The following is a 22,200-nucleotide window of genomic DNA, read 5'->3' on the forward strand; positions in this document are numbered from 1 at the left end:
TAGTTTTTGTAGTACTAGTAGTTGGCAAACAATGAATGATAGAAAACAGTATTAGAAACCTGTTGTGTCTTTTTTCCCAGCCAAAGTGGGAAATAACTAGATCAAGTACATCAAGATTTGAAACTTTTCCTGTGAACTGCTTAACTTTATACTCTAATCAAGAAAACTCAAAATTCATAGTGTTTATTTTTCCATTCCCATTTTTGCTATTTAAAAATAAATCTATATGCTGTCTTTTTTATAGAGAACATTCCAACAAAGAACGCGTGGGTCTCAGTAAAGAGAATTTATTACTTAGAGGATGCACCATTAGAAACACAGAGGCTGTCATGGGCATTGTGGTTTATGCAGGTTGGTTACCCTTCTGACTTTTCACCATCATCGCCTCTGTGCTTTTCTGCAAGTTAACATTTTCCACTTATTCAAATGCAATCTCTAGCAGCAGAAAGGAAATTTTGTCTTGATAATCTTAATCATTGGTCTCTGTTTTTCTAAATGGATCACAAATGGAAACTAAATTTAACAAAGTGTATTACATAACTACTTTTCATTAAATTATCTGCCAGAGAGACTTTAAAATATGCTATTTGCTACTTGGCTTTAATTTCCACATTTTCTGAATATTTGTGTTACCCATGTAGGCCATGAAACCAAAGCAATGCTGAACAACAGCGGACCAAGATATAAGCGCAGCAAATTAGAAAGAAGAGCAAATACAGATGTCCTCTGGTGTGTCCTGCTTTTGCTTATAATGTGTTTAACTGGTGCATTGGGTAGGTGGAATTTGATTATTTGCTGACATCTTTCCCTCAAGATATTCATTTTAAAGTATTATATTTTCAAAATGATAGTTATGAATTTAAGTTTGACTCCAATAAGTGGGGGTGGTTATTGGCCAATAATTATTTTCTTCACATCTTCATCTCTCTCATTCTCTAATTTGAAAAGCACTAATATTTATTATATGTGGCCACAGTAATAAAGGGACCTGGGAAGAGATGTAAAGAGAGACAGAGGCAGGAGAACATGTAGTCTTTTGAATTTGAATTTGTTTCTCAAACAGCTGTTGTTCAACCAAAATAAATACTGTCATCTCTCTTTCTTTAGAAATAAAGTTTTATATTTGAATAATATATATATAGCATCCTTTTGATGTCTGTGCATTTTTTGAAAGGTCATGGAATCTGGTTGAGCAGATATGAAAACATACCCTTTTTTAATATCCCTGAGCCAGATGGACATATCATATCACCAGTGTTGGCAGGTTTCTATATGTTTTGGACCATGATCATTTTGTTACAGGTAATTTCTATTGAGCTCATCATACAATTTTAAAATCTTTCCTACTTATCTAGCTCTGTATGGCTTTTCATCCTTTCTTTTCTCCCTTTAACGTTTTTAAATTGTTTGGTTCTTCTTAGGTCTTGATTCCCATTTCTCTCTATGTTTCCATTGAAATTGTGAAGCTTGGACAGATATATTTTATTCAAAGCGATGTGGATTTCTACAATGAGAAAATGGGTTCTACTGTTCAGTGCCGAGCCCTGAACATCACTGAGGATCTTGGACAGATTCAGTACCTCTTTTCTGATAAAACAGGAACCCTCACTGAGAATAAGATGGTTTTTCGAAGATGTAGTGTGGCAGGCTTTGATTACTGCCATGAAGAAAATGGTGAGTGTTGAGTTTCTGTGAAAATCACCCTTGAGGTTTGTCTTTTTTGCGTCCACCTGTTAACAGTTTGGTAATTCTGGCACAGAAGTGCGATATTCAATCATTGTGTACTTAATTCCTCCAGGTGCTCATGGAGTTTCGTTGTTATGTCTTTAGAAGTTAGTAGGTCAAAAGTTAGTCGAGATTTGGTGGGTTAAAGTCAAGACTCTGCCTCTGTGATTTTTTTTTTTTTTTTTTTTTGACCATGGTTTCTCTGAAAGGAAAGGAAATTGCTAGCAATTGTAGAAGGTTTGGGGTTAGATATGGTGTCAGTGATACTGCATTATAGATATTCTTGAGAATCTCATGAAACTCTATGGACCATTTGGGTATTAGTCACTCAGTTGTGTCCAACTCTTTATGACCCCATGGACTGTAGCCTGCCAGGCTCCTCTGTCCATGGGATTCTCCAGGCAAGAATACTGGAGTGAGTTGCCATTCCCTTCTTCCTATGGACCATATCCCTTTAAAAAAAAATTTTTTTTTAGTAATTCCAAAGGGACGACAGTCTTCCCTTACCCTATCACTCAGCCCATAAGTAACTGTTGGTCCCTGGCTAAGAATACCTATTTTAAGAAGAAATAAGGTAAGTAGATAAGAGGAAGTAAATATATAAATTGCAAGTTTCCTTTTAAGAATTGAACTTCATTAATTTTATTATTTACAAAAGTAAATATACTCTTATAAAAATAATTCTGAGAGATGTCCAAAACAGATTAACCTAGAGGTGAACCACTGTTAATAATTTGAATAGATAACCATCCATTTCTTTATATATATTCTTATATATGTGAAAATAAATGTTTGCACATTTCTTTTATAAGTTATGTAATAATATTACTTTGCAATTTGCTTTTTTTACCTCAATATCTCATGGGCTTTTTTCTAAGTCAGTTCATGAGTTAACATGAAATTCATAGTATCGCATTGTATGTGATCAAGCTTAGTTTGCTATTATAGCAGTGTGTGTGTGTGTAAGTCTATGCAGTTATGTCCGACTCTTTGTGATCCCATGGACTGTAGCCCTCCAGGCTCCTCTGTCCATGATATTCTCCAGGCAAGAATACTCATGTGGGTTGCCATGCCCTCCTCCAGGGGGTCTTCCCAACCCAAGGACTGAACCTGTGTCTTTTATGTCTCCTGCATTGGCAGGCAGGTGCACTCAGTTGGTAACGAATCCACCTGCAATACAGAAGAAGGGTTTGATCCCTGGATTGGGAAGATCCCCTGGACAAAGGAAAGGCTACCCACTCCAGTATTCTGGCCTGGAGAATTCCATGGACTGTATTATATAGTGCATGGGGTCACAAAGAACTGGACACAACTGAGCGACTCTCACTTTCTTTACCACTAGTGCCATCTGGGAAGCCCGTTATAATAGTACTTGCAATTAACATCACTTATTCATTCAACAAATATTTTGTGAGCTCCTAACATGTGACATAAGTTTCTGATGTAGCGTACAGTTTAAGGCAAGAAGATAGACAAGATGAAAAATTATAATGTATAAAATAAAATTCATCATGCAATATCCATTTCTGTACACACATCTAAAGTTGGTTTTGCTAGATCCAGAAGTATGCACGTATAGAATTTTTATAGATCCCACAAAATTTATCTCTAAAGCATTGTGCTAATTTATATTCTCACAACCCAGAAGAATAGTATCTATTTTTCATACCCAACCATAATGGGATAAAGCTATTCTTTTTAATTTGTGAGTTTTGTAGATATAGTGAGTGTTTCATTATCTTAATTTTCCTATGATTAGCAATGAGATGCCAACTTTTTATGTTTTTAGCCATTTGAATTTCCTTGACAAAATCTATTTTATATGTCTTCCTATTTTACGAATGAGTTTTTCTCATTCTTAGTAATCTGTAGGAGGATTTTATCTATTAAGGCAGGGTTGGTGTTCAGCTTGTATGTCCCTGTCTAGGTTGTCTCTGGCCAGTGTCCATTTTCACTTTGCACTTGTATTGAACCTTTGTTCAATAATTTGAATTATTTGAAAAACAATAATTTGAATACCGATGTTGACATAATTCTTTTCTTCTACATGTGGCAAATACTTCTCTGGTTTGTTATTTATCACTGTATTAGTTTTCTATTGCCACATAACAAGTTACCACAAATTTGATGGCTTCAAATAACATATACTGTCTTATAGCTTCTGTGGGTCAGGAATATGGGTCCAGGTAGCTATGTCCTCCCTGAGTCTCTCACCAGGCTGAAATCTCGGGGTTGGCTGGGGCTGTGATCTTATCTGAGGCTCAGGGTCCTCTTCTTAATTCCCTGGTTTTGGAATTATCAGAGTCTTGAGGTTTTAGGACTATTCCCCTAGCTTTCTTGCTGGCTGTCAACTTGGGTCTGTTCTGAGTTCATGGAGATAGCCCATCATTCCTTGCCCTGTGACCTCTCCACAGCATGGCAGTCACTTCTTCAAGGCAAGCAGCAGAACCTCTAGTTTTTAGAGCAGAACCTCTAGAGATTTTTTTTGAATCTCTCACCTCAGGGATGTTTTGACACCTATTTGTACTTGATGAGGTCATACCACTCTGACTGGACCAGCAGTAACATTTTAGTGCTTTTCTTTTGAGTATTTTTTCCTGTAAACATTAATATATGTTTTTTAAACAAAGTGACATCACAGTGTGCTTTGACTTTTATAATCATTTGTCTTAAGACTTCATCATGATTGCCTTTCCATCCTCTTCTTATTTTTCTAATGGTTATGCTGTATCGCCGGAGAAGGCAATGGCACCCCACTGCAGTACTTTTGCCTAGAAAATCCCATGGACGGAGGAGCCTGGAAGGCTGTAGTCCATGGGGTCACTAGAGTTGGACACAACTGAGCGACTTCACTTTCACTTTTCACTTTCATGCATTGGAGAAGGAAATGGCAACCCACTCCAGTGTTCTTGCCTGGAGAATCCCAGGGACGAGGGAGCCTGGTGGGCTGCCGCCTATGGGTCACACAGAGTCGGACACTACTAAAGTGATGCAGCAGCAGCAGCATGCTGTATCGCATTGTAATAATTGCCACAATTTATGTAACAGATCAACCATTAGTTTAGCTAATCAACAGTCATTTGCTGTAGTAAACAATACTGTAGTGAATATCACTGGAGTTAAACCCCTATGTCCATTTGTGAGATTAGTCTTTTCCAAAATTATCTGACTATAAATTCCTATTTTGAGGAAGTATCTTATAGCAGTCATGTTTCACAAAATATATGGTGGGAAACACTGTATTATTTTTTGTATTTGTGGGATTTTAATTTTGTAGCATCTAGGAGAGCTGATACCAGCCCCCTCTCCCCCTGTCCCTCAATATATACAGTGCTGCCCAATGAGTACTTCTCTTCTGTAGCCCCTTGTGCAGGGAAGATGCTAAGTGACTGAGAATCAAATGCTACCAGGACTGAACTGTAATTGGTAAGATACCTGTCTGTGAACCAAGGAGTGTTACACCACCTCTGGGAGGTGTTGACATTGCCTGTCCACACATTTCTAACATATATACATTCATAGCTCCTAATCTCTTGTCTGTGAAAGTGAAAGTCACTCAGTTGTGTCTGACTCTTTGTGACCCCATGGACTATACAGTCCATGGAATTCTCCAGGCCAGAATACTGGAGTGGGTAGCCATTCCTTTCTCCAGGGGATCTTCCCAACCCAGGAATCAAACTGGGGTCTCCTGCATTGCAGGTGGATTCTTTACCAACTGAGCTATCAGGGAAGCCCTCAAAAGACAAGTCTCGGCTTAAAAACAAGCATATGCATACAAACACACACCTTCCTCCCTCCCTCCCCCTCTCTCTCTCTCTCTCAGTGCTGAAGGGGATAATGATAGAGGCTAGTTTTCCTCAGAACTTAACCCTGAAGCCTTATATTCACTGAAATGAAAATCAGTTAAGGCTTCAGGATTTTCTGTCAAAAGAATTGCCTATAAGATATTCACATTGAAAATGTTACTGCTGGGAAGTAACCCCTTACTCTTATTAAGTAAGAGTAAGCACTCTTAGTTCTTGCAGTTGAACTAAATACATTTGATGGCACCATTTCTTGTTTTAAAGCCTTGCAGCTTATAAATTTGGTTCATGGACTAAGCATCAGCAACACCCAGGTATATCTTAGAAATGCAGAGTCTTGGGCCCCTCTTTAAAATTTCAGTTAAAATCTTCATTTAACAATATATCAGGTGACTTGTATGGATATTAAAATTTTTTAAACTCCTTTAAAAGATTACTGAAAAAGAATGTTAATAATAAACATTTTATTTTAGAATGATTTTAGATTTACAGAAAACTTATAAAGATACTGTGCATTCCAGTATGCTCCTCCTGCCCACTTTCCTTTGTCTTAACATTTTACATTAGTCTTAAGATACATTAGTTACAAATAATGAACCCATATTGATACTTCATTGACAACTAAAATCCAGACTTTATTGGGACTTCCTTACTTTTTACCAAGGGTCTTTTTTGTCTCAGACCCTGTCCAGGATACCACGTAACACTTAGTCATCATTTAGGTGCCTCTAGATTTTGAGTTTCTTGGCCTTTCGTTTTTTGGATGACTGCTCAGATGGTAAAGAATCTGCCTGCAGTGCAGGAGACCTGAGTTCAAACCCTGGGTCAGGAAGATCCCCTGGAAAAAGAAATAACTACCCACTCCAGTACTCTTGCCTTAGAGAATTTCATGGACAGAGGAGCCTGGCGGGTTACAGTCCAGGGGGTCGCAAAGAGTCGGACACGACTAAGTGACTAACGCTTTCACTTTACTTTTCACTTCAAGAGTTCTGAGGGGCACTCTTTAGGGATTTTGTAGGGTGGCCCTCAATTTGGGTATGTCCGCACAGTGCCTTTATGATGAAGCTTGTAAATCTGATGGATGTAGTGGCAGCCTTTAGTGGTTTCTAAAAACAAGGATTTTGGAATCAAGCCTCCTAAACCTGACTCCCATCTTCACTGCCAGCAAGCTGTGTGACTCTGGGCAAGTGATATAATTTCTCTGGGCTATGATAAAAAACGATTGGTGATATTAATAGTATCTACTTCATGGGGATGATTAAGAGGATAAGAGAAAGTAAATTATGAAAAAGCAGTTGGAGACTTCCCTGGTGGTCCAGTAACTAAGACTCTGCACTCCCAATGCAGGGGACCCAGCTTCAATCCCTGGTCAGGGGAGCTAGATCCCACCTGCTGAAACTGAAAGATCCCATGTGCTGCAACTAAGACCTCAGTTCAGTTCAGTTCAGTCGCTCAGTCGTGTCCAGCTCTTCGCGACCCCATGAATCGCAGCACGCCAGGCCTCCCTGTCCATCACCAACTCCCTGAGTTCACTCAGACTCACATCCATCGAGTCAGTGATGCCATCCAGCCATCTCATCCTCTCTCGTCCCCTTCTCCTCCTGCCCTCAATCCCTCTCAGCATCAGAGTCTTTTCCAATGAGTCAACTCTTCGCATGAGGTGGCCAAATACTGGAGTTTCAGCTTTCGCATCATTCCTTCCAAAGAAATCCCAGGGCTGATCTCCTTCAGAATGGACTGGTTGGATCTCCTTGCAGTCCAAGGGACGCTCAAGAGTCTTCTCCAACACCACAGTTCAAAAGCATCAATTCTTCAGCGCTCAGCCTTCTTCACAGTCCAACTCTCACATCCATACATGACTACAGGAAAAACCATAGCCTTGACTAGACGGACCTTTGTTGGCAAAGTAATGTCTCTGCTTTTCAATATGCTATCTAGGTTGGTCATAACTTTTCTTCCAAGGAGTAAGCGTCTTTTAATTTCATGGCTGCAGTCACCATCTGCAGTGATTTTGGAGCCTCAAAAATAAAGTCTGACACTGTTTCCACTGTTTCCCCATCTATTTCCCATGAAGTGATGGGACCGGATGCCATGATCTTTGTTTTCTGAATGTTGAGCTTTAAGCCAACTTTTTCACTCTCCACTTTCACTTACATCAAGAGGCTTTTTAGTTCCTCTTCACTTTCTGCCATAAGGGTGGTGTCATGTGCATATCTGCTGCTGCTGCTGCGTCACTTCAGTCATGTCCAACTCTGTGCGACCCCATAGACGGCAGCCTACCAGGCTTCCCGTCCCTGGGATTCTCCAGGCAAGAACACTGGAGTGGGTTGCCATTTCCTTCTCCAATGCATGAAAGCAAAAAGTGAAAGTGAAGTCGCTCAGTCGTGGCCGACTCGAGCGACCCCATGAACTGCAGCCTACCAGGCTCCTCCGTCCATGGGATTTTCTAGGCAAAAGTACTGGAGTGGGGTGCCATTGCCTTCTCCATGCATATCTGAGGTTATTGATATTTCTCCCTGCAATCTTGATTCCAGCTTGTGTTTCTTCCAGTCCAGCGTTTCTCATGATGTACTCTGCATAGAAGTTAAATAAGCAGGGTGACAATATACAGCCTTGATGGACTCCTTTTCCTATTTGGAACCAGTCTGTTGTTCCATGTCCAGTTCTGTTACTTCCTGACTTGCATACAGATTTCTCAAGAGGCAGGTCAGGTGCTTTGGTATTCCCATCTCTTTCAGAATTTTCCACAGTTTATTGTGATCCACACAGTCAAAGGCTTTGGCATAGTCAATAAAGCAGAAATAGATGTTTTTCTGGAACTCGCTAGCTTTTTCCATGATCCAGCAGATGTTGGCAATTTGATCTCTGGTTCCTCTGCCTTTTCTAAAACCAGCTTGCACATCAGGAAGTTCACGGTTCACATATTGCTGAAGCCTGGCTTGGAGAATTTTGAGCATTACTTTAGTAGCACATGAGATGAGTGCACAGCCAAATAAGTAAATATATTTTTTAAAAGGCACAAAGAGCATAGCACAGAATAAATTCTTTATAAATACTAGTTGCTAGTATTGTTGTCATACCTGGAGGAGGAAATGGCAACCCACTCCAGTATTCTTGCCTGGAAAATTCCATGGACAGAGGAGCCTGGCGGGATGTAGTCCATAGGGTCACAAAGAGCCAGATACAACTGAGCGACCGAGCACATTGTTGTCATATCAAAGTAAGAGATAGGCTTGTCTCTTGAGAAGCTCATGGTCCAACGTGGGAGGGACACCTGGAAACATAGAAATACCTTTATAAGTGTTGTAGGTTTAAAGTCAGCGTTGCCTTTCTATATTGTTTTGATTTTCAGGCAGTCAGTTTTGGAGGTGGATTTGCACTGATCAAGGTTTGGGGCTTTGAAGATATTGGCCAAGAAATTCTTGGAATGCTGGAAATATGAGGAATTAGAATAAAAGTCTTTGTGTCAGGGCTGTGTGGATGATACAGTTGAAAGAAACTCCACTGAGTGTGCTGTTTACAAGCAGGTGAAAGTTGGAATGCTGGAAATGTTTGTGTAGTTAGTTCATAGCAAAATGTTCAGTGGAGGATATGGGGATGATATAGTTGAAAGAAGTTTATCCGAGTGTCCTGTGCTTTTCATCCTTATGTTTGGCCCTTTGGAGAGCACGTTTTATCACACTTTTTAGTGTGATAAATGTTTTGCTCCATAGGCTAATGCTCACTTCTTCCAGATATCACATAAATGTAAATAATAGGTCATGAATAGGTTACTGGATGTTTGAGCAGGAGCATTGGAAGAGAAAAGAGATTAGGATTAAATAAGAGATAAATAAAGTAGTTAATGTAGCATCTAACATAGTACCTACCTTGAGACGAAGGAAACATTACAGACTTTGTATATTTTCTCTTACCAGCTGGAAGGCAAGAATTCTCTTGCCACTTTGAGGTATTCATGGAACTTTTCAAGTCTACTTTAGGAGACATAATAAAAGTCTTGATGATTATTTGGATGGATTTTATTTATCAGTATAATAATAAACCTTTGCTTCTCATGCTCAATTTAAAAAAAAAAATTCAGAGTCTAAAAGTATGGCTCTTAGTAGCTTTGTTTTCTGAATCACGTTGTAACTTTACTGGTCTGTTTATTTCTCATCGCTTCCCACAAATGATTAAAGATTGAGTTACTCCATGTCTTTTCTTATTTCACTCTTGCAGTTTTATCAGTCCCTATTGAGCAAGTTCATCCTAGAGGAACAGCTCAGCTATCTGGCTCTATACTAATTCCACAGTTCCTTGATGAATACTTTCCCTACTGATGACTATGAGAAATTCCTAAAGTATAACCTTCATGTTTATATATGTTGTATAGTATTTTAATTATTTAAAAATGGTATCACATTGTCAATATGTAAATTTTTTTAGCTACTCAAGCATTTATCAACCTAGCACTATTGACATTTTGGGCTGGATGACTTTGTCTTAATGGGGAGTTGTTTAAGATATTTAGAAGCATTCTTGGCCTTTGCCCACTGCATGGCATAGCACTCCTCCCAAGATGTAATAGCCAACTTGTGAACAGGCATTGCCAAATGTTTGCTAGGGGATAAATTTGACCCTCCTTCAGAATCACTGAGCTAACCTCTTGTATACAAGTAACTGTGTGCTGTACTGCGCTGTGCTGTGCTAAGTCATTTAAGTCGTGTCTGACTCCTTGCAGCGCTATGGACTGTAGCCTGCCAGACTCCTCTGTCCATGTGATTCTCCAGGCAAGATTACTGGAGTGGCTTGCCACGACCTCCTCCAGGGGATCTTCCCAACCCAGGGATCGAAACCCACCTCTCTTATGTCTCCTGCATTGGCAGGTGGGTTCTTTACCACTTGTGCCACCTGGGAGGCCCTATAAGTAACTGCTAAGGACATATAGCAGATACTTGTCTGACTTTGGAGTCATGAAAACTCAAATTCAGATCCCAGCTCTACCCACTCTGAGTTGTTTACTGTCTTACTCTCCTTAGCTGCAAAGTGGAACAGTGATAATTTCTAGCCAATAACATTATTTTAAAGATAAAATATATATAGATACAGCTATATGTAGTTGTTTATATACAGGACCTAGCACAGCATGTACAGTTACAGGCAGTGGTCCTGGCAAGGTGGCCAAGGGTCAGCAAAGAAAGCTAGGGGAAGTGTGAAAAAGGAAGGGAAAATAATAACAATAAAAAATTAAAAAAAATAAAGGACCTAGCAAGATGCTTGATGAAAAGGAGGTACTCAGTGAGTGCTAATGCTGTATCCTACAGTGGATTTTCCCTTGATGCTAGGGATGTTATTCATACATCTGTTCATACACTTATTCATTATTCATATAATATTTAAACTACAAAACATGGACTCAGTGAAATCAAGCAGGGAATATTGACCATTTTAATTTTTTGGCTATATTTAGAAACAGTATAGCATGAAGACTCACAGCACTGGCTGTGGAGTTTAATAGAACTGGATATAAAACTGATCTGTATCACTCTCATGAGATGGGGAAACTTACTTAATTTTTGTTTCTTTATTTATAAAGTGAAGGTATTGATATTATCTATCTCAGAAGGTTGTTAGAGGGATTAAATGAGACAAATGGCTGGCACATAGTAACATTTAGCAGTACGTCTAAGCTATAAAGTGGTACCAGTGAGTGGGATGAAGCCGAGGTCTTCAGTGAGGAACTGGGACTGAGGTAAGTAGAAAGGAGGAGAATGGCTGTCTTGAGTCTTGAGCAAAGGCATGGGTAAGAATGGAGAACCTCAGAGTATTTGGGATGCAATAAATATATCTGTTTTTGAAGTTCAGAGGACATATAGGGAAATAGTCTGTATTTTTTTAGGCAGAGAATATAATAAACTTACAGAACTGCAGAATTGGAAAGGATCTTGAAGTCATTGAGTCCAAATCATTCATTTTTCCAGTAAGAAAACAGAGGCCTAGAAAGTGATTTGCTGGAAGCCACTTTTTGAAAGAGTTAGTCCTAGAACACAGAATTACCATGTTGCCTCTTAGTCTCTCCTTGTCCTTAAAAAACATAGACAAAAGCTATTAAAATAAATAGAATATGCAGATGCTCTTTATTTTATAAATTGACTTCCTGAAAGCCATACCTATTCAGTAGCTAGAATTGGCATGAATACAGATAACTAGCAGTCCAAACAAGCATGTAGTTTTTGATTGTCTACTCTCGATTCCAGACACTGGACATAATGATAAACAAGACAGACAAGGCCCCTCCTCTCATAGAACTTCTGTTGGAGAAAATTATCACGTTAGTTAATTTTTAAATAAAAAATATTAAAAATTGTTTTGCAGAGAATTAAAATTGGGTGATTGGGCTTCCCCAGTAGCGTGGATGGTAAAGAATCTGCCTGCAGTGCAGGAGACGTGGGTTTGATCCCTGGGTTGGGAAGGTCCCCTGGAGTAGGAAATGCCACCACACTCCAGTATTTTTGCCTGAAGAATCCCATGGTCAAAGGAGCCTGGCAGGCTGCAGTCTATAGGGTCTCAAAGAGTTGGACACGACTAACATTTACTTACACTTTATGATACAAAATGAACAGAAAGTACTTTGGGATGGTTGAGCAAGGCCTCTCTAGGGGGTATATCAGAGCCTAGATCTGAATGACTTGGTTTTTGAATTCAGGAGTAAAAGCCTTCCAGTCAGATGGAGTAGCTAGTATAGGGGCCCTCAGACAGAAATGAGCTTGACAGTTTTCAAAGTAAAGAAAGGCCAGTGAGGCTAGATTTAGTGTAGAAGAGGGGCCAGAAAAGTTAGGTCATCAGAGGCCAGATCATTTTGAGTTATGTACGCCAAGATAAGGAATTCAGATTTTATTCCAAGTGAACTGTGAAGCCACTAGAAAGTTTTGTGTGGGCAGTAGTCTGAACTGCTCTATCTTTGGAAGATCATTCTAGCTACTGTTTCAGGAGTGGAGTACATACAGCAAGGAGGCCAGTCAGGAGGCTATTGTTCTGATCCATTTGGGAGATGATGGTGAGTTGGATTAAGGTGTTGGAGATGAAGAGAAGTTTAGGTATTTGGGATATATTTTAGATGAATAATAGACAGCTGTTAATGATGCTTTCAATACTAGGGATAAGGAAGAAAAGAGAAATCAAGGATAATCCTAGATTTTTGGTATAAATAGCTAGGTAGATATTTAGGTTTCATTTACAAAGATAAGAAAGACCAGAGAAAGAGTGATTTGATGGAAGCCTGGGGGAATAGAAAGAGCAGTCTACATTTACCATACCAAATTTAAGATGTCCATTATTTATTCAGCTAGTATTTTTTGAGTATCAACTCCTTCCCTGGACTTTTAGGAATATCATATTAACAAAAGGCAAAATTATCTGCCCTTCTGGAGTTTATAGTCTAATGGATGATTCAAAGAATTAAAAATAAGGTCAATGATGTATAGATGGTGGTAAGAACAGTGTGGTTAGATCTGAGAAGTCTTCACTGACAAAGGACCATGACTTCAAGGAGACTTGAAGAGGGTAAGGGAGTGAACCATGCAGATATGTGCCCAAAATGTGCACAGAGATAATAGTTTAAAGATGGGACCAGATGACACCACAGAGGAAGAGTATGTAGGTGGTGAAGGAAGGAATTCTTGTGGCCTCTCTCATTGCTGCTACTTTTCTCAATGATACAAGTTCATTAACTCAGTGTATTGGAGGAGTTTGGAAGCCAAGTTTTAAAAAGGAGGGGATCGTGCGAAATAGCTGTTTAAGAAAATGCTTGATATATTCGACCTGCAAGTGTTTCATCTCAGGGAATGACCCAGTGTGGTTTTCTTTCCCTCAGCCAAGAGGTTGGAATCCTATCAGGAAGCTGCCTCTGAAGATGAAGATTCCGCCGACACTCCCAGTGGCTCCCTCAGCAATATGGCGAAACCGAGGGCCCCCAGCTGCAGGACAGTTCACAGTCGGCCTTTAGGAAGTATCTCCTCGAATCATCTTACTGGGAGCTGTTTCGCTCTAGAAAGTAGAGAAGGAGCCAGTGAAGTGCCTCATTCCAGACAGGCTGCTTTCAGTAGCCCCATTGTAAGTGTGAATGCGTGACTTGAAACTTGTCTGTCTGTGATGAATAATGAAAGAACATTCTCATAATTACAATAGACCACACACTGTTGTCTTTTCTCCCTGAGAAGAGACTGTGTAAGTTCAGTCTGATTGCCACACATTCACAATATCTTAATTTTGGAGATCAGTGTCAAGAGATAGTATACCATTTCTGAAAAACATGTTTCTGGTCAAGGTCAATCACTTCTGAGCCTGGAGAAAGCTGCCTTGCTTTAATGATCATGGCTCACTTTCAGAACCAGCACAACTTACCGGAGGTATCTCATACACTGGTAAGTGTGTCTAACTGATCGGGAAATCAGAGGCCTTTCAGTATCCTCCGAGGCCTTTTTATCTCTTTGTAATCCTCCCCGAAATCCCACCAAATATGTGTCCTCTTCTCCATTCCTAGTCCTCAGCAGATCATTTTCTATACAGAGCTCAAGAGGGTGTGTGTTCTTAAGTCCTGAGAGGAAAATATGGAGGAAGAACCACGTGGAAGATGGGAAAGAGGAAAGATACTTGTGCGAAAGAATTAGAAATCAAAACTTTTGCTGCACTTAAAATCACTTTGATAAAATTTCAGCTGTCTTCTCTGCCCTCCACATTCCATTAACTTCTCCTTATCCTCATTTAAGATGAGGATTCCCTAGCCATGAGACTGGTAAGCAGTTGGTGATCTCTGAAATAGGTGACATAATAAGAAATAAACAGTTTTGGGAAGACTTTTGTTTCTGCAGTGAATTTATCTAGACTTTCATAGTAGAGATGTGATCTGAGTATACCCCAGGGATCTCATTTGTCCTGGAAAGGCCTTGAGGGGAGTCTGGCTCTTTTCAAAGTTCCAACAAATAGAGCAATTTAGAATCTAGGAAGATCATTTCACTGAAACTCATCCAATGCATTTCTTTGGCTCTAAGGATATAATACCTGTTGTATCCTATCATTACCATATGTCAAGCTATTCCAAACATCTGGACTTAATTTTTCTCCAGTCTCTGAGGACAAAAAAAAAAAAAAGGTAAAGAATGCATACAATCTCTTTTCTGTACTCATTTTCAGGCTATATCAGAAGTAGATATCTGTTTTCTTCTGTTTTATCAATTTTGCCCATTACTCTGCTGATCTTTTACCTTTTTCAGCCACCTGCAGTTAACCACATGTTGACTCATGTTTCCTTGGAAGTCAAGGATACTAATGACCAGGTGGGACTGTGCCATGGCCTCCCTCTCAGTTTCCCGATCCAGCCTCACTCTCTTTGTGGAACAAAGGATTATTTCCTAATTTTGAGTCATTATGGTTTTTGTACCATTTCCCCTGTCTAAAATTCATTCTCCCCTCACCACCTACCTCTATCTACCAGATCTGATGAAATACTTCTTTTTTTTTTTTTTTTCTCTCTTTTTTTTTTTAAATTTTATTTTATTTTTAAACTTTACATAACTGTATTAGTTTTGCCAAATATCAAAATGAAATACTTCTTTAAATATTATTTCTTCTGAAGACTTCTCAGACTCTTTAAGTTCTGTTTACACAGTCCCTCCTGCCCTTCAGTCCCTTAGTCCTCATGGCATTGGCCTTATTTCTGCCTCTGATGTGGACCTTGCTCCTTGAGAGCAAGGACTTCGTCACCTTGAATCCTTGGCATCTGAGGTCAGAGTCTCCCATGTCTGCTCTCCGTGAAGTATCATTATTGGAAGCCGCTCAACAGGCTCAGTCTTCCCATTCAATCTGTTTTGTTTTGACTTGCCTTGTACTCCAGTTCCATGCGTTGTGCTGATTATACAGCTTCTCTGGGGTTGCTGCATTGTTTTGTGTTTTGAATACCAGACCCTTACATACAGGATGACGAGGTCTTCCTTGAGATACGAGACCATCTCTCATGCTTGCTCTAGACAAGCCAATTCTGTCCTTCTTAGAGACTAAAAATTATTTTGAGAAAACTATAGATCTTTAACCTGAAAGCTGACATCTGTGAAAATTGTACATATGATACTAAAAGTCTGTTCATGTATCCCAGGTTGTAGAACAGCAGTGTGAAAGCACAGTGAGGGCTGTGATGTCTGGAAGTGAAAAGTTGTTAAGATGGTGCCCTTCATGGGGGAGGCAAGGGGAGAGTCAGAGAGGGTCCAAGGCAGAGTGCTGGCAAAGGCGTGCCAGCTTCAGGAGTTAGAATGGCATTGAGGACCTTGAGTCCTGGATTCACATGACCTACTTTAGAAATAGAAACCTTGACTTTGTGAGTCAGTGTTTATATGCTTCTTTAATCCTCGAGAAGTTTTCATTCAGCAAGCATGCTATTCATTCTCCCTGGAGTGCTATCCTCCTAGATCTTTATATGGCTGTTTCCTTTCTTTTCACTGAGGTCTCAGCTCAGATGTCACCTCCTCAGTAAATCTTGTTCAGTTGCTAAGCCGTGTCAGACTCGTTGTGACCCCATGAACAGCAGCACGGCAGGCTTCCCTGTCCTTCACTATCTCCTGGAGTTTTCTCAGACTCATATCTATTGAGTCAGTGATGCTGTCCAACCATCTCACCTCTGTCATCCCCTTCTCCTCTTGCCCTCAATCTTTCCCAGCATCAGGGTCTTTTCCAGTAGTTAGCTCTTTGCATCCAGTGGCCAGAGTATTAGAGCTTCAGCATCAGTCCTTCCAATGAATATTCAGGGTTGATTTCATTTAGGGTTGACTGGTTTGATCTCCTTGTTGTCCAAGGGACTCTCAAGAGTCTTCTTCAACACCACAATTCGAAAGCATCAATTCTTCAACATGGTAGTAAGATTCAGTAAATCTCACTGACCAACCAATCCAAAGTATGTTCCATCTCCTGCACACTTGTCTGAATAGAACCATCTTGTCTTGTACAAATAGAACCATCTATTTATAGGTTAATTTATCTCCCCCACCTAGGATGTCAGTTCCATGCACCCAGGATCCCATATATTCTGTGCACCCATCTTTCCTTGAGGTGTTGCTGATACCATAGATCAATAATAAATATTTATGGAGTAAATATTCCATAAATGGAGTCATATTCCATTAATGGAGTAATGGAAGACAATGACATAATACTAGAGCCTGGGATATAAAACGGATAAGACACATCCCCAGCTTTCAGCTTTGCTTTTGATAGAGGAGGCAGACATATAAGTAAATAGAAGTAATCCTGTATTGAAGATGCAGTAATGGTAGTTAATCCATAGTATTAAAAAGGCACAAAGAAGAGAGTCATCAACTCTATGGGGATGAGACGGGATCAAGAAAAGCTGCACAAAAGAGGTAAAACTTATTTTATGATTAAACTAATGAGTAGAGGGTTACACAGTAGAAAAGGAAGGAAAAGCACTCAGGGCAGACAGTATATAGTGTGTGCAAAGGCTCAGAACCACACAACCAGGGAGAACGTAGTGGGGAGGAGGAGCTGTGCGTGTGTGGCTGTTGGCCTTTGTCTTTTCTCTTAGGTCTTTGGTATTTAGGAATCTGAGGCAGAAGGCATTGTATCTATATTTATGCCAAAGTTGTCCAGATGGAGTGCTGAGTCCCTAAGATTGGAGTGAGGGTGGCAGCAGGGAATGAGATGAAAACCTTGGGTGCAGGTGACAGTAGAGGAGTAGAGCAGTGTTGGGCTTCCCAGGTGGCTCAGTGGTAAAGAATCGCCTGCCAAGCAGGCGACATGGGTTTGATCCCTGGGTTGGGAAGATCCCCTGGAGAAGGAAATGGCAACCCACTCCAGTATTCTTGCCTGGGAAATTCCATGAACAGAGGAGGCTGGTGGGCTACAGTCCATGTGGTTGCAAAAAGTTGGACACGACTCAGCAACTGAACAACAGGGCACAGTGTTAGAACTTGGTCAGTGTTATCTCCCACATGGAGTATCTTTGTTGGTTCTTTAACTTTGGACATTTTCGAATTTGCATAAACAAAGTGGGTCCAAGTCATTCTCAGTTTGAAAACAGAGTTAACATTCAGTACATAGTAAGACTACACAAAAACTTTGGCAGACACTTTGAGAGAGCAAAGAGAAGTCTTGGCCAGTGTTTGTTTTAATTGGATTTGCACAGGGGGAAATACATAAAGAAATGAAGGAAGGAAAATAGGAGAGGGAGAGTGGGGAGGAAGGGAGAGAGGGAGAAAGAAAGGTGAATGTGAAATCTGCAACCTGGTAAGAAGACATTATATGAATCGTGGCACCAAATGTAAGGTTTCAAATAGCCAGATGCTAGGACTAAGATGTTGTACTCCCACTATGAAACAGATAAGGCTTACTTTAAATATGGGAAGCTGTCTACATCATGTTCTGTAGTCTTTAATTAAGAGTATACAATTTTTCACTGCAAAAAAAAATGTTTGAGGTCAAGTGGGAGGGGGTTATGTCTTTGTTTTCTAAGAATAACATCTTTTTAATGTTATCCACCCCCTTCTTTATGGAATATAAAACCAGCAAATGTTTGTTAGTAATGTACAGCAATAAAATTTTATAGCTTATCCACATGCCAGGTACTGACACAACTACTGAGTTAGGAATCCAAAAATCTATAAGATATGTTTAAAAAATCCATAAAAAAATAATGAAATAATGCCTTTTACAGCAACATGGATAGAGATTATCATACTAAATGAAGTAAGTCAGACAAAAACAAATATCATATGATATTACTTATTGTTTAATCGCACTGTTGTGTCCGAGTCTTTTATGACCCCATGGAATGTAGCTCTCCAGGCTACTCTGTCCATAGGATTTCCCAGGCAAAAATACTGGAGTGGGTTGCCATTTTCTTCTCCGGGGGATCTTCCTAACCCAGGATCAAGCCTGAATCTTCCGCTTGGTAGGTGAATTCTTTACCACTGAGTCACCAGGGAAGCCCGATATCACTTACATGTGAAATCTAAAAAAATGATGCAAATGAGTTTATTATGAAACAGAAATAGACTCAAAAACATAGAAAACAAATTATAGTTACCAAAGAAGAAAGGGGGAAGGGATAAATTAGGAGCATGGGATTAAGAGATACAAGCTACAATACATGAAAAGGTCTTGGAAAAGACCCTGATGCTGGGAAAGATTGAAGGCAGGAAGAAAAGGGGACAACAGAGGATGAGATGGTTGGATGGCATCACCGACTCAATGGACATGATTTTGAGCAAGCTCCGGGAGTTGGTGATGGACAGGGAAGCCTGGTGTGTTGCAGTCCATGGGGTCACAAAGAGTCGGACATGACTGAGCAACTGATCTGAATACATAAAATATATAAGCAACAAGGATTTACTGTATAGCTTGGGGAAGTATATTCAATACCAAATAATAACTTAGAATGGAAAAATTTTGAAAAAGAATAGATGTGTATATAACTGAATCATTTTGTTGTATACCTGAAACATTGTAAATCAACTGTTCTTCAATTTTAAAATGTATGCAAAAATCTATAAGATATAGGTTCCTTCCTTTAAAGGAACTTTCCCTGTGGGGAGAGAAGTACATATACATGGAATTATTTAAAGCTGGATGGTGTGGATTTGGTTCTTGGGTTAATTCAAGTTCAGAGAAGACAGGAGCTGTCCATCACAGAAAAAAAAAAAAAGAAAGAAAAAGTCAATTTTGAAATAGAAGGTATCCATGAGGAAGATTTGGATCTTAGAAGGAAAGAAAAAAAAAAAAACCCTGTCAAACCATCTTACACATAACAATTGTGTGTGATAACTCTATACTTCTCCTGAGTTCAGGAACTAAACACCTTAGTCATTCAGGGTTAACTTGTTAGAGACACCAACTAAAGGGAAGAATATTTTGTTCTTGCAGCTTCATTTTGACATGGCTCATTCCTTAAATCTTCTGGGCTCTTCTTTATATATTTATATATATAGATAGATAGATAGATTTTTTTTTTTTGATGCTTTTAGGGTCTTGTATGGTCCTGAGTTCCTCACGTCTATTTCGACAATTCTTTTTGTAAATACAGTTTCCAATCAGAGTCCCAGCTTTGGTCAGCTCCATGTCTTCTTTTATTCTCATGGCCACAGCGTCGGTTCTTAAATTCCCTGAATGACACATTAGGTTGACTTACGTCAACAGTGTTTGTCACCAAGATAGAACTTACAAACCTTTCATTAGTCTTAGAGGAACTTCAGAATGAAGTAGAGTCCTGATGTTCTGAAGCCAGTTACTCATCCGTGTGGAGATCATCAGTACAATAAAATCACTGTTTGCTTCTAAGGTCTGTAACTCAATCCTGATCATGTTCCAAAGAGCAAATGTCTCTTAGATATAACATTGCCAAAACCTGCATACTGGCTTCTTCTTGGAGATTCCCAGTACCTTTTAAACACTCTTAGAAGTGCTACAATAGAGAGACCTATTTAAACATTTCTTAAACTTATTTTAGTATGGGACTCTTTGGAGTTTTGCTTAATATGTATAAACATTTTGAGAAGGATGCCTTTGGAAATACTGCTCATACTCGCACACTCACTAGATGCCAGTATCATCATCAGATCAGATCAGATCAGTCGCCCAGTCATGTCCGACTCTTTGCGACCCCATGAATCGCAGCACGCCAGGCCTCCCTGTCCATCACCAACTCCCGGAGTTCACTCAGACTCACGTCCATCGAGTCAGTGATGCCATCCAGCCATCTCATCCTCTGTCGTCGCCTTCTCCTCTTGCCCCCAATCCCTCCCAGCATCAGAGTCTTCCAATGAGTCAACTCTTCGCATGAGGTGGCCAGAGTACTGGAGTTTCAGCTTTAGCATCATTCCTTCCAAAGAAATCCCAGGGCTGATCTCCTTCAGAATGGACTGGTTGGATCTCCTTGTAGTCCAAGGGTAGCCTTCATCAATTCCATGCAACAAGGTTCCCAAGCATCAGACCTTGCCACTCTCTTGTAACTAACTTTGGCAAGGGGATCCTCAAGGAAGGGATGGTTCTCCAAATAACTGAGGGCGCAGCACAGACTCTTGCTGGCTCAGTGTTACTCTTGGTGAGTCTTGAGAGGGAATGTGGCCAACTAGTTAATGAGCAGTCATCAGATTACAAACATTTACAAACTCTATCAAACACAACATGGTTCAAATTTTGTTGAGTAAACTATCACAGAACAATAGATGCTGTCTTTAGGTAGAAATTTAAGACTGTCTTTTGACAGCAGAAAACTGGGACCTTTGAAACCCACTGTGACCAGGTAAACTGCCTGAAAATGAGTGTGTCATTCCAGAAGAAAAAGGAACATAAAATTATTCCAGTTTCTGTCGTGCTGGTCTTGTCTCACTTATTGTCTCATTTACTTTATACAGCCACCCTCTGAGGTAGGTATACTTCTTAAGATTATTCAGAAGAGGGAAATGAAGCTCAGAGGGTTAAATAAGTAAGTTGCCTGAGGCCCCTAGAGAGCATGTAGTGGATCTAGAGCCTGAACCCAAACCCATATGATGTCCAGCCTGTGCTCTTTGCTTGTTGAGCCTGTGTTAAACCTTACCAAATTCCTAAGTGTAAAACGCAAGCCATGATCACTGAGTGTAACATCAAGCATCTCCTTATTTTAGTCTGTTCTCTCCACCGCCTCTCTTGGCTTTCCTAAAGTCAGTATGCTTTGCCAGCATCCTGGATTCCTCTAGAATACAGTGGCACTTTTTTGAAAACTTGATTCAGAGATGATGATCCCTTTTTTGAATCATCTGAAAAATTTCTAAAGTAGTTGACTACATATTACAAAATTATAAAGAAATTTCTACAACAGTATTCTTTCATTAAAGTTAGTACTTCTAAATAAGTGTGGAAAGTACTGTGTTAAACAGAATGAAGTATTTTCCCCCAATAATCAAACTTCTTAAAGTCAAGTTGTAAAAGGAATTGTACAAAAGAGAAAGGCATAGGTCATAGTTGCCAAATATATTTGATAATCAGAAATCTCTTAGAGGGACCCTTGAATGTTCATCGCTGATTCTGTCTCTGGGTCAGGAAGATCCCCTGGAAGAGAGAATGACAACACACTCCAGTCCTCTTGCCTGGAGAATCCCATGGACAGAAGAACCATGAACAAGGGGGTACAGTCCATAGGGTTGCAAAGAGTTGGACACATCTGAAGCAACTTAGCATAGCAAGCATGGATGTTCATGTCTTGTAAGGTATTACTAGGGAAATACAGATAAACTCTGTTAACCTGCTTATAGTAGTTTTTATTTTGCAGGGTTGGTTTTTAAACAATAGTAGTGACTTGAGCCATAAAATATTTTGTTAAAATAACATAGTATGAATAACATGCTCACTTTTAAAAGAATTAATATACATCAGTTGCTGTTGGATGAATCTATGCCCAAAGTAGAATCCTACAGTAAAATATAGCTCTGTACTGTATATTTCAAAATAAGGAAACACTCATTCAATTAAAATTTGGTGAAAGGCATTGTCTCTATCTCTTACTTTAATAGTCAAGGTAATCTCTTTTCATATCATGCATTTTAGATTTTCCATTTAATTTTTTGTCTTTTCCTTTTTTTCATTTCCCATGATACCATGTACATTGAATGTTATTTTTAAAGAATACTGTCTCATGTTTCATAGATTCTGGTTA

General features: G+C 39.6%; 1 protein-coding gene across 4 annotated transcripts in view; it reads left to right on the top strand.

Annotated features, from left to right (window-relative positions):
- The window catches only part of ATP10D (ATPase phospholipid transporting 10D (putative)), a 126,727-nt gene that overhangs the window by 63,278 nt on the left and 41,249 nt on the right, over nucleotides 1-22,200 (top strand). For all 4 annotated transcript variants that reach the window (XM_055588481.1, XM_055588482.1, XM_055588483.1 and 1 more), the window contains 5 exons: nucleotides 245-351; nucleotides 642-773; nucleotides 1,175-1,302; nucleotides 1,422-1,674; nucleotides 13,381-13,619. In XM_055588481.1, the coding sequence (XP_055444456.1) occupies nucleotides 245-351; nucleotides 642-773; nucleotides 1,175-1,302; nucleotides 1,422-1,674; nucleotides 13,381-13,619 (859 nt within the window). The remainder of the gene's footprint in view (nucleotides 1-244; nucleotides 352-641; nucleotides 774-1,174; nucleotides 1,303-1,421; nucleotides 1,675-13,380; nucleotides 13,620-22,200) is intronic.

Source organism: Bubalus kerabau, chromosome 7 (genome assembly GCF_029407905.1).
Source record: "Bubalus kerabau isolate K-KA32 ecotype Philippines breed swamp buffalo chromosome 7, PCC_UOA_SB_1v2, whole genome shotgun sequence".
Taxonomy (NCBI): Eukaryota; Metazoa; Chordata; class Mammalia; order Artiodactyla; family Bovidae; genus Bubalus; species Bubalus kerabau.